The 13,215-nt window shown below is 37.5% G+C and overlaps 1 protein-coding gene across 1 annotated transcript in view; it reads right to left on the reverse strand.

Moving 5' to 3' along the window:
• adam8a (ADAM metallopeptidase domain 8a) overlaps positions 1 to 12,130 on the reverse strand; it is a 44,695-nt gene extending 32,565 nt beyond the window's left edge. The window contains exons 1-2 of the mRNA XM_028795593.2: positions 11,970 to 12,130; positions 8,482 to 8,585 (exon numbers count right to left, since the gene is read on the reverse strand). Of these exons, the coding sequence (XP_028651426.2) occupies positions 8,482 to 8,585; positions 11,970 to 12,027 (162 nt within the window). The 5' untranslated portion in view covers positions 12,028 to 12,130. The remainder of the gene's footprint in view (positions 1 to 8,481; positions 8,586 to 11,969) is intronic.
• Positions 12,131 to 13,215: the final 1,085 nt, after the last annotated feature.

Below are 13,215 nucleotides of genomic sequence, written 5' to 3' on the forward strand. Positions count from 1 at the left end.
CCAGTATTTTGGCAGAATACATATAATGTCTAACAGTTAACTGACTGGTTTACAAAATTCTTTCCATTTCTAACAATACCTCATTCCTCCTCCCATTATTGCACCCATTTCTCATTATGGGACCACAGAGAGCTGGATACAATTTATTAGGATGAAAGCAACCTCACTATTTCAGAGAGAGAGTGTGTGTACCATCTGAAAATCATCAATTAACCTAATCTACACGTATTTGGAATAGGGAACAGTGGAGAGAATCCACACTGGCACACAAGGAACATATCTGTACCACACAGTTACTACTAATTCAGTCCAGGTCCCTGGAGATATGAGGCAGCAGCACTAGCCACCAGACTGTCAAGCACTCCATCACTACTTCAGAACACTTTAAATACACACTATAACACAATATACATAATCATACATTGCATATTTTAAAATAGGCTGGTTAAGTGGCCTGCTCAGAGTCACATGAAATAGCAAACTTAGGATTGTTAAGTCTGTATACCTGTAACTTCTTGAGATCCACAGTCCCAAATATCCATTGCCTGTTTAGTCAGATCAGATGCCCTACACTGCTACACCAGCACAAGTTTAAAAAAAAAAACATTTTAAGAAGTTTAGGCAAGTAAACTCAACAATTGGTCAGTGTTCATAAAAGAACAACAACCATTAGTGACAATTAACTCTGCCTTCTTTTTTGTCCATTTTCTGTTACTTTGATTTAACTGGCTCTAACTTTATCATGCTTCACTCAATATCCAAGTTCTGTCCCTCCAAATAAAGGTCAGTTTTTCTCTTTCAGAATTTTTACACTTCGAGAATATAGATATGCTGTATCAATTTGAAGAGTAGATCTTACTGTCAGAATATACTGCATATAGTTGGTAAAGAAAGTATATGGTGCCTCCAAATCACAACACTAATAGTTGAAAGACTCAAAAACATCTTCACAAAAAAAATCTGAAATATAGAAAATGGACTGTGTTGTCATTTGAAAGTTGACGCACCCCTTTCATTTGGTAGATAATTTGTGCATCAAATTGTACACATTTGAATCAGAATGTTCAAGAAAGCCTTTGGGAGTTGTTGGGGACAGGTGTCACTGAGATACCGCAATTCTGCCATCTTTGAGGGAAAAGATAAAAAATTACAAATGGTATTGGTGTATGCTAAGTCATTTTAACAGCAAAACACTGCACTTTAATTATAGCGATGAGGAAATTCATGATTGTATGCAGTTTTTAAAAAACTCTAAATCATTTCGGCCTTAGCAGGCGAGTCCAAAACAGTGGGGCCGAGTTAAAGGGTTAGTTACCATATTATTTAGATCTCTATTATGATTCCTTTTAAAGGGTTAATAAGCAATGAATCATTTTGAAATTATTAGGAAAGTACCTGCTAAAAAAAAAAAAAAAGTGAGAAAACACTGATGCATCAGCAAAAGTCCTTAATGGTAAAAGCGCAAAAGTGTTTCAGTCAATTAAAATCAAGTTTTTGCAAGCCGCATGTAAGCAGAGCATTAGCTTACAAAATCCAACACTTCATAAGTAACATGCACGTTATAAATGTTCAGTTTTGACACCAACCCTCTCAGATCTGATACTCAAGATCATTTCCTGTATCTTTTGCTTTGTGCTTACTCTATACTCTTGGGTAACTGGATTTTGGAACAAAAAACACACAAATATACTAAGTTAAAGAAAAAACATGTAAGGAAACCCAGAAAAATTTATAATATTTGAAAATAATAACACTATAACATAAGTTAGCAAAGCTGAGTCAAAGCTGAGGTACAATTTCTGGTCCTGTCACAGCTTGGATGTCTTCGAGTTTTGTGAAGATACTTGCAGGCAGAGTACCTAGAAATGTAAACTGCACCTGTGAGTGTAGGAGTTCATGCACAAGTAAGCCCTGTGACCGCAGGCTTTGTTGTTTTGATGATCTGGTAACTCTACAGGCCATGCATTTGTAATGTACGACAAAGAAATAATAATTGTGTTCCTCATCTGCACCTGGAATATCTCTACTTACCATCACCACAATATTTGTGTTATATGTTTATATTTTTGGTACCATGGTGGTATCATGAGATACCAAGATAAGATGAGCTCACACAATGGATGAAGTAAAGCATGTGCACTTTCCCAGAATGCATTGTTTTGGTTGAACGGCTTGTCTTCTTTAAATGGGAATTCATTTCTGTTGGTTATTATCTTTTTGATATTATGGTAAGTTGGCATTTCTTATTGTATATACAGTATGTGTACTCATGCTCAGTATGAAACCTGCTAAATAAAGACAGTAGAACTGAGACTTTAAATACTACTACCTATCTAAGCACAGTGCTGAATATGTTAGTTCCTGATCAATTTCTAATAAAAAATACATAAAAACCACATCCAAAATAAGGAGCTATAGTAAAATGAATACATTTATTTTCCAAATATGCCTATTCCAGTGTATGGTCATGTGAAGCTGTTTTAAATATACAGTATATATGGTTTGGGAGTAAGGTGAAAGACTCCACATTGTTTTGTGTTTGAGGAATGGCAGAGCTTTAGTGAGTTGTGGTCAGCACACATAAACAAAAGCCTAAAACAGTCTCAAATGGCTTTGTATGAAAGGTGAATTTTGAAGACTCACTTACACAGAAAGGAAAAAACTTATTTGGCGAATCACAGACCTTGTCAATGTGCAGGTCATTCTCACTTAAGATTGCTGCTTCCCTGATAAGCTCTTACAGAGAAAAGACAGTGGCTTCTTTTTCTTACCCATGACAAATTCACCAATTGGCTAAATGTACCACAGATAATAACAATCAAGCCACCCCAAGTAGTTGACAGCCATACAGTACATGCCCATATTCACAAATGCCTTATGAAATAAATAGACCATAAAAAAACAGTCTGTCAGTGTAGTACGCACTTTACTAAACAGCAATTTTACAATTAGATAAGTACTGTATACATAAAAATCTAACAATTAATAGTTTTAAACAGTACAATAAATACTTTCTAAATAGCACAGTAAAACAAAGAAGACAGTATACTGAGTGGGTGATTACAAAACATTACTGAGGTAAGTGAAGATCCAAGAAGCAAAATGTCATGGATTACGTGTAAAACAAAGAAACTATTACTTCTTTATGACAGGATCTTGAAAATGATTCAGAAGGTAGAATCAGCTAAAAGCTTTCATGGACATAGCTTTTGGTACATGTTATGAGACGTTTTGTCACATGATTTCATCTTGATTGAACTACGGTCTAACTAGCACACAAACAAACTTTTATGGAATGGATTCCTGAATAAAGAGTAAATAACACCAGTCAACAGTGACAGACATCAGAAAATGACCAATCTCTGCTGATTCCTCACTCCTGTTATGACTGATTTTTTCATTTAGTTTTTATCATGCCTCCTTGTAGCATTAGAAACACTTTACGCATCTTTTATGGGTTTTTTACACCTAAGGAATTCAATTCTGATATTTCTCATATTTGCTATTGTCCCAAAATACTATTTTGTTTTTCTTATGGGCAGCACCATTTTCTGTCAGCCACATTGATAGTTGTCATAGTAATGCATCCCAGAATTCTTCATTGTTGCACTACTTGTGACATTATTAATGTCACTTTATAAAGATTGCTGCATCCATTATGTTGTATCCAAGACTGGATAAACTGTGTTGCTTTCCAGCAATCATTTCTTTGGTGATTTTTCTGGTAAACACTTAATTTCAGAACCCTTGACTTCAATTTTTGTTTCACTCCTTGTTCTCTTCTAACACTGCTTTGGTTTATGGCCTTCTGCTTAGACAGAACAATTCTTTGTCTGTAACCCTTATTAAAATCCTTCCCCAAAATTACAATTTAAAAAGAAGCTTCAACACATGGAGATGTTCAGCCAGAAGTACAGGATCATGAGTGTTTATTTTATCTTTCTTCTTGAGTCTTTTTTTGGAATATATAGTATAATGCTACTTAAGAAGATAAAAAACAAGCCAATAAAAATATTAAAATCGCACACTAATTATGTCACCAAGAGTGCTTTTCTTTCTTTTTTCCAAAGTTAGCTTTCATACAAGATGAACGAGGTTAACTCATTTTGTTTCCTTTCATAGACTACTGTAACACAACATTTAATGAACTACCATAAAATTCTATTAACAGAGTTCAAGTGGTGCAAAATGCAGGAGCAGAACTATTAATATGAGCTTAGACAAGTGAGCATGTTACATCGATTTTAGCATCTCTACTACGGTTACAAGTTTCTTTTGGGATATGTATTTTAATAGTCTTCAGTTTGTTTTCAGAGTAATTACTGGTTTAGCTTCTGAGCACATTTCAGAGTTCTCACTTAATATGTACCAAATAATAGTGGTTTTTTTGAACATCTTCTTCAGAGTTCTTAAATGTCTCAAGGGTGAAATATAAAAGAAACAGCAACAATGCTTTCTGTTTTAAATAACTCTAAGATATGGAACTCCTTACTACGAGAACTTTGTCAGGTACCCTCTATTAGTGATTTTAGGAAGCAGTTTAAAACTTTCTTTTATGTTTAAGTAAAATCTTTAATGTATTATTATTCAATGTCCTTCTTCTTTTAACCTTGTGTATAACAATTTCCACTACATTTTTAATTATGAATGGTGCTATTTAAAAAGTTTATTAGTATTTTTATATGTCCAATAAAAAAGAAAATCTAACGGTAAATGTGGAAACAGTGGAAAATATTGTGTAATGTTTTAGACAACCATATATCAGTTCAAATTTGTCTGAATGATGTAACCACATCTGAGGTTTTCATTTAGTCAAAACCCTTGCTGGCCAATAGGCCAGCCTGATTAAAATCAGAGGGTGTGGGAATCTGTCTGCACTCCTAGCCCGCTCTCACACTCTTATCAAAGCTGCTGTTTCTGCAGAGGTGGCAATGAGGCTATGAATTGGGGTTTGTTTACATTTAAATTGTTAATATTTATTTCATAGTAAGATAATGTTTTTCTTGAACCTCTCTTTAATGTAAAAAAAATCTTAACTCATTTACCATTTTTTTCTCTTGTGATAATAACTTTTAAAGCTACACAGCAAATGAATTCCTGAACCAAATTGACGTTTTTTCACAATTCCAAACACCAGTTGTCCATTCTCTGCTGATTACTAACATATAAATGCTGGCACTTATAGTTTCATATTTGTGCATTAATCAGAAAAATAGGTATGCACAAAGCAGAGCATATAACATTCCATAGTACCCATTTACATTTCTGACCATTTCTGGACTGATTGTACCACTGCCTTCGGGAAAGCGGTACAGAAACATAAAAACACGTACCAGCAGACTGAAAGACAGCGCTTTTCCCCAGAGCTGTGAAGTCCATCTGCCCCTGCTGATACACACACATACATCTAACCCTAACCTGCCCCCCCTGTAGACATGCACACGCACTTTCCATCCATCCATTATCCAACCTGCTATATCCTAACTACAGGGTCACAGGGGTCTGCTGGAGCCAATTCCAGCCAACACAGGGTGCAAGGCAGGAAACAAACCCTGGGCAGGGCGCCAGCCCACCACAGGGCGCACACACACACAAACATATCCTCACAGGTGGCACAGTGGTAGTGCTGCTGCTTTGCAGTAAGGAGACTGTGGAAGATTGTGGGTTCGCTTCCCGGTTCCTCCCTGTGTGGATAGCGCTTTGAGTACTGAGAAAAGCTCTATATAAATGTAATGAATTATTTTATTATTAAACACACACCCACACACCAAGCACACGCTAGGGACAATTTAGAATCGCCAATGCACCTAACCTGCATGTCTTTGGAGGAAACCGGAGTACCCAGAGGAAACCACGCACTTTCCCCTCGTAATCAAACGCACACATTCGTATTCCTCCCCTGCATACCCACGCACACAGATCACTGGTCTCTGCAGGTGTGCTACCTCAGGAAAAGTCTGGACTTGATGATGTTTTATTACTGCTGTCTTTTATACTTATTATGTTTATTTTATTATTTATAGTGTATTATGTATTTTAAGTATTCTGTCTTGAAGCCGAGTCCTACCAACAAAAAATTTCATTATGTGTATGCATAATAACAATAAAGAATTCTATCTATCTATCTATGTATAAATAACTGAAATTTACTAAAATCAACATTCACAATGGCCCTCAGCTTCAAAACGCTATTTTCTAATATGTTTTGTAATTCCCGCCCTCACCTTACATGCCAACATTTAAATCCAAACTGCAAATCTGTTTTCTGTATTCAAAAACTGGCATTCTCACAAAGTCAAGTTTCTGGCACCAAACTATTGCCGTTATTTCTGTCAACACCCTCTTTATTGTGCTGTACTAATTTATTCCATTTCTAACGGTCAATTTTAGTTCAATTTATTACTTTAATAATGATCTTTCCATTAAACATACAGAGAGCACATGCACAGATTGCAGTAAAATGTCCATCCATTTCCCGTGCATTTTATCCAGTTTAAGGTCACTAGAAATTATAAACTGGCAACCAAAGAACACAACTACATGAACTTTGCTTACTTAAATATATATGCATGTCTGCATAAAAAGACTAACAAATACAAAGTTCTATGGTTATTCAGCTTTCTTTTTCTACTGTTGAAAAGTTTTTCATCCATACATCAATTTTCAACCCAGTTAATCCATTTTTGGGTTGTGACTATCCCAACAACATGGGCACAAGGCAGGGACCATTATATAATAATCCACACAGTGCCCAATCCCAGAATTGATCATATGGAGTGAATTTAGATTGTCCACTAGTTCTAACATGACACCTTTCACATATGCTAATAAGGCAGAGTACCTACAGGAAAACTCCACACAGACTGCAACTGGGATGAGATTTGAACTGAGTCTTTTGGGGCTGTGAGGCATCTAAGACAACCAATATGCCACATCAGCTGCAAAGTCTAAACGCTTCAGTGGAACAGCTGTAAATTGGTGATCTGACTGGTCTAGTTTTGAGCTCGTGGAAAAACTTAAATCCCAGGATTTTGAGTTCTTCAACCAGCTCAATACTAGACCAGTTACATCACTAGCCCTCTCTTTTCATTGCATAGTTTTACTCCGCAATTACCTCAAAGCTCCCATGGGAAAAAGTTCTTTTTGGTATTAAAAAATAGAAAAATATGAATGTTCCCTTTTAAATTAAGCTAGCTTAAGATATGGCAATAGAGAAGAGAAAAACAAAAATGCTATTTGGCCAATGTATACATAATACAAACATGGCCATTGTTTCTGCTATTATTCCACAATTAGCTTTACATGCTGTGTATGTTCTTTTTTTAGACTAACTGCAGAGGTTTACATTTTTTTTATTGCATTTAATACATGTAAGTCTTTTTTTAATTTTCTTCTGTAATCACTTTTTCTGTGAAGTTTACTTCATTCATTAAATGCGACTACATAATGACAAGCAGGCACTGGCAAATGTCAAGAAAAGGTAAAGAGCAGCAACTACTTCTATAGTATTTCCGCTTACATGCCGATCATTAACTAGAAGTGGTTTTAATAAACAGTCAGTCAGTCATTATCCAACCCGTTATATCCTAACTACTGGGTCACGGGGGTCTGCTGGAGCCAATCCCAGCCAACACAGGGCGCAAGGCAGGAAACAAACCCCGGGCAAGGCGCCAGCCCACCTCAGGGCACACACACCCACACACCAAGCACACACTAGGGACAATTTAGGATCGCCAATGCACCTAACCTGCATGTCTTTGGACTGTGGGAGGAAACTCATGCAGACACGGGGAGAACATGCAAACTCCATGCAGGGGGGACCCGGGAAGCGAACCCAGGTATCCATACTGCAAGGCAGCAGCACTACGACTGCGCCACCGTGCCACCCTTTTAATAAACAAACACTACAAAATAAGTAATTGTTCCTAATCTTGACACACAAGATCTGGAAAAAATATTTATTAAGTATATAATAAAACATATTGCCAGTATAAAACTGTAGACAACCAGTTTAAAGTACCATAGGGGCTGACAGGCAGTTTGGCATAGTGGGTTTAAATCCTGCTACTGACACTGTGTGACCATGAGGAAGTCACTTCAGCTGCCTGTACTGCAATTGGAAAAACACAAGAAATAGCTAATTGTATTGTATATCAAATGTTGTAATTCACCTTAGTTAAAGGCAACAAAATAAGTAAATAAAAATATGGGCCCCTCAGGATAGAAATTAAGAAATATTTCATTAAAACAATAACTAAAATACACAACCGAACTAACCTGAATCAGGGCAGCGCTTGCAGACACGGAACTGCCATATGAATTCTTTAAGTACCATGCACTTTTTTCCAGTACCGATTAAAATTGTGTGTATTCAGATGAGAACAATAAGAAGCAATAGAAATGCCCCCATTTACAAATTTTACATGCACACATTTGATCCATTCACAGGACCTACAAAAAGTGTGACCACAATTCACTCACCTCTGCCGATGAAGCATCCCTTTTTGTTTTGGTCAGCCTATGTAGGGTAGTGACTTCATATTTTTCAACATGGGCAAGGTGGGGGTTTCCATTAGTACCTGCAGCTGAAGAAAGGAAAGAAGCAGGGTGAATTTAATCTTGAATGTATCAAAAAAAAATGTAGTGCCATAATTTTGAAAATTATGACTACTGATGACTGGCCAACTTACATTTGCAGGATCTTAAGTATAGATAGAGGCCTGAAGTGTGCATGTTTTCCCTGTGCTCATGTAGGTTTCCTTTGGTTGTTCTGGTTTACTCCCATATTCAACTTGCATCTGTGAGTTTAGATGTGAGTTTAGTCTCACATCTAAAAGGTTTGCAGGTTAGACAAACGATCCCTGTGTGAGTGTGGGTGGGTGGCACATGAATGATGGACATCCTGTCTAATGGAAGTCCTGTCTTACACCCAATGCAGATGGGATAGGATTCACCTCCAGATAACCATGTAATGAATGGATGGAGGGATGAACAAACATTTACATACAAATTTGGAAATAAACTTGACAATAAATGCTCCACCCTGCCCACAGAGATAATCCTTCTTTGACTGTGCACTGGCATCTTATGAAAGCTCCTTAGATATGGGATATCTGTAGTGGCTGGCTGCACATCACTTCCTTTTTTGCTTGGGAGAAAATGCTTAGCCAAGCATAAAACTGAAAAGCCGATTAAGCACAGGGCAGCTAGTACATGGAAAGGAAGCTTGTAAAACAATAATGACTTTTGAAAATATGCTATCTTTTATTGCATTTGTTGCTGCCAGCTGCAAAATAGCACTAGAGAGCAATTAATAAGGACTCTGCTGATTTCCTGTTAAGTTGCATGAATAACTTTTTCCTGAAAGTCATAAATTTCAAGGTAAGAGCAGGGGGGCAAAATTAAAAAAAAAAAAAGAAGTGTTTGGAGACAGTGGCATTTTTAACAATAACTGTACTTACTGTTAAAACTTTGCTCAGCTAAAAACAAAAGAAAAGACAACTGAGTTGAAAGTAGGATAGCAGCAGAACTCGTGGGGAGTGACGTCTGCCACTTCTGCTTCATTAGTTTCTTTTCTTCACTTAGTGTCCATAATCAGATGTTTGGGGCAAAACTGCATTAGAAAAAGCCAACTGGACCAGTCTTAGATAATAAGATTTCACGTTTTACTAAAAGTGAAGCACTTGGGAATTTATTGTTAAGTGGGTGAAAATCATTGATGTCACCATAACTGATTATAGTGTGATTCCTTTGAATGTTAACAGAGTCTGATTTTAAACAAAGAATGTGAAAGTTCAGAAAGGAGTTTTGGAAGCTTTACGTTTTTATTTAGAGTAACATTCTTAACCCCACCTTATCAAATCCAGGATCAGCAGGAGTGGACCCTATCACAGCAGCATTGGGTGCAAGGCAGGAAATTACCCCAGATGGGGTGCAAGTCCCACAGGCCCCATACCAGCTTATGTGGCCAATTTGGAGTCTTCAATTAATCTAACCTGCACGTATTTGCAGACATGGGAGGAAATCTGGGGCGAACATGTAAACAACAACAACAATATTTATTTCTAGAGCACATTTTCATATAAAGGCTGTGACTCAAAGTGTTTTATGAGATGTCAAAGAAATAGTTACAAGCAGGGAAAATTTTTCAAATAAGATAACAAAATCAATAAGTAGCACACAAAAAAATAGTAATTCACACTTACATATAGATATATAATTAATAGAGAACTAGAGTCCTTATATATAGCAACCAGTTTTTAAGTCTCTAAAGAAGAAAACAAAATTCCAGCTGGAGAAAAAAAAAACAAAATCTGCAGGGGTTCCAAGGCTAAAGACCACCCAGTCCCCACTGGGCATTCTGTCTAACAGAAATGTTCTTAAGTCGTTGCTTATTGTTTTTTCATGCTTCATTTTAGAGTAAACTCACAAGAACAATGACCCTGCATGAGATTCAAACCCAGGACGATGGCCGTGTGCAGCAGCAGTGCTAACTAACCACTGTTCTTCTGTGCCAGCCATTTATTGTTTAGGCATAACACAAATACGAGTCACTGAATAAAAACTATGTAACTTTCAGAAGAAAAAGCAAATCAACTGCACTGATGTAAATTTTTCAATATACAAGATATGTTTCACAGATAAAGCATACAGTTCAACAGTTTATTTAAAATGCAGACCTCTAACCCTTGGCTGCGTGAACTTCTTTCTGGGACCTTTCATAAATTATTCCCCACTTTCTTTATGGTAGTCTCCTTAATGCTAAAACAGTTGGTTTACTTTTATTATAAACTGTTAAATGTATCATTAATAAATAAATCTGAATAAGGACATGGGTCTGTTGAAGACTTCTTAGCACTATTACACCCTGAGCAGTTTTCCCAATAAACAGCTATGCGTTTAATTTGCCGTGATTTGATCACAGTCTATACGTGTCTAGAAAAAAATGCAGTACTGTATCTTTTTAAACATAGTTACATTTTCTCCTGAATTTTAATGTTGTCCATTCATTGTTTTTTCCTTTAGAGGGTACTCGGTTAATTCTTTTATGTGGTGCGTCTTTCTGTCTAAAACAAAGAGTGATTAACAAAATCCTTGGCAGTGAAGTGGCTGCCTGACAGCCCCCAGGACCCTTATTCGATTCCCCCGCAGGGGTGCCGTTTACTTGTGTGTGAGTTTCCTTGAGGGCTCCAGAGTCCCTCAGATTGTCGACTCTAAATTGATGGGAGTATGTTTGAGTTAAGTGACAGACAGGCGGCCCATTCACGTTTGCCTTACAGGTCTGGCACCGGCAACCTGCAGCCACGTGCTGGACAAAGTTGCTTCAGATAATGGATGGACGGGAATACCCGTGGTACATACTGTAGCACAGTTTACAAGATACCAGTTCATTAGATTTTGTTCAATCAAGACTGTAGCATTTCCTATATATATATATATACACACATAGTAACATCTAATCTCATTTTAGCCGTAGTCAAGCTAACCTTGCTGATTTCCTACACTCCGAATTTCCTGTCGTCATCCGTTTCATGCTAATCTGATTAAGCTGTTCCACTGTAATCCCTTTTAACTTTATTATCTAATGAATATCCTCGTGGGTCATCAAGAGATGATTGTCTGGGTAAAAGACCGGACTTCTGTTACTCGCCGAACTGTGCAAAATGCACAACGAAGTGTGTAAAAAGACACAGAAAACGTGTTACTTGTAAACTATGAACGGTTTTCTATACGCCTTCTTATTGACATATATTAACATTTTCATAATAAACAAATCAGAATGTGTTTTTCATGTTCTATCCGTGCTCTCAATAACAAATTCACACACGCGTTTACTTGATCGTATACCTTTAACTGCTAATAAATAAATAAATAAATAAATAAATTTAGACGTTGCGTCGATAGGATAAACTACACGCAGTCTCTATAGGCACGAAAGAAAGAAACGTAAAGCTCTGCGAAGTGCTTACCGTAAGTTAAAAGGTAAAGGTAAATCCCAAGGCACCCAGTCAATACGATCCAGCGCATGTTTACCGCCCAGGATTTTAGTAAATTATGCGCTTTCTCTTCAGTCCATAACCCTTAAAACCTTAAGAGGAAGTGCTAAACCCTCCCTGCGCCGGCAGAGAACGGCTAGCATTGGCCCGAAGGCGCCTTGGGCGGAGGTTTAATTTCTTTACGATTCAGCAATATTCTCTTCAGTCAGTTTTAATGACTCAGTCAGTGGCCGGACGTAATACACCTTTTACTGGAAGAGCCGTTTGGTGCGAACGCTAAAGGAGGGCTGGGCCAAGTGGCGCGTGTGAAGTGCCGGGGCGCTGTGTGTATTGGGGGGTCATTCGGTGGAGGGGATGGCTATAAATGTTGTGTTTTTAGCTGTCCTATATGATAATCATTTCGCGACCTACCATTAGCACTTTTTGTACAAAAAATGTTTTTATTTAATTCGGTGATATGTTGGGAAGCGCATTTGAATTAAAAAGTAAAAATTCAAATCAAAGAATGTTCTCCACCCTGTTATCTCGTTCAGGTAATATCCTGTGTCTTTTGACTAACTTTAGCTTCGTCTTGGACAGTGAATTGCGTTTGTGAATGTGGGGCGAGTACACGAAGTGGCACTGGTTAGATGGGTGTGCCAGGATTTGATCAGCTGCCCAAATGAATGGACGGGTGGAGAAATAAAGAAGCGTTAACTGCCAGAGCTATCTTGCTTGAATCGTGCAGGTTAAGCTGCACTCTTTCTGGAGGAGGGGGTGACAGGCTTTGCATTTAGTTGGATTCTGATTCGTACCACCTTGTGATAGGTGGACTGCCACCAGAGCACATGAACAAAATATGCAGAAATGCACGTTCGTGTTTGTTTTTCTGTTAAATCATAGCATGCCCTAAGTCACCATAAAAAAGGCAGGGCAATGTGTTGTGTAATGACTGTGCCACTTAGGAGAATGAAGGATTGCGTCAAAAGGGAACTGTCTCTGGGGTAATCAGTATGTTTTACGCAGTAGAAGTCCCTCCTTTAACTGTAACCTAATATTACAGTTTGCACATATCGATTAGGTAACCACTGTTAGCTTACATCATTGATTTGCATGAGCCAAGCAATTTCCGCGGTACACGGTGCTTGTTTTTTTATTTTTATGTTTTACTCAAATCGCAATACAAAGTAAACTATAAACGGTGCAGCTGTATAGGGGCAAATACAATGCATGTTGCTGC

The sequence above is a fragment of the Erpetoichthys calabaricus genome, chromosome 2, assembly GCF_900747795.2.
Source record: "Erpetoichthys calabaricus chromosome 2, fErpCal1.3, whole genome shotgun sequence".
In the NCBI taxonomy this organism is placed as follows: Eukaryota; Metazoa; Chordata; class Cladistia; order Polypteriformes; family Polypteridae; genus Erpetoichthys; species Erpetoichthys calabaricus.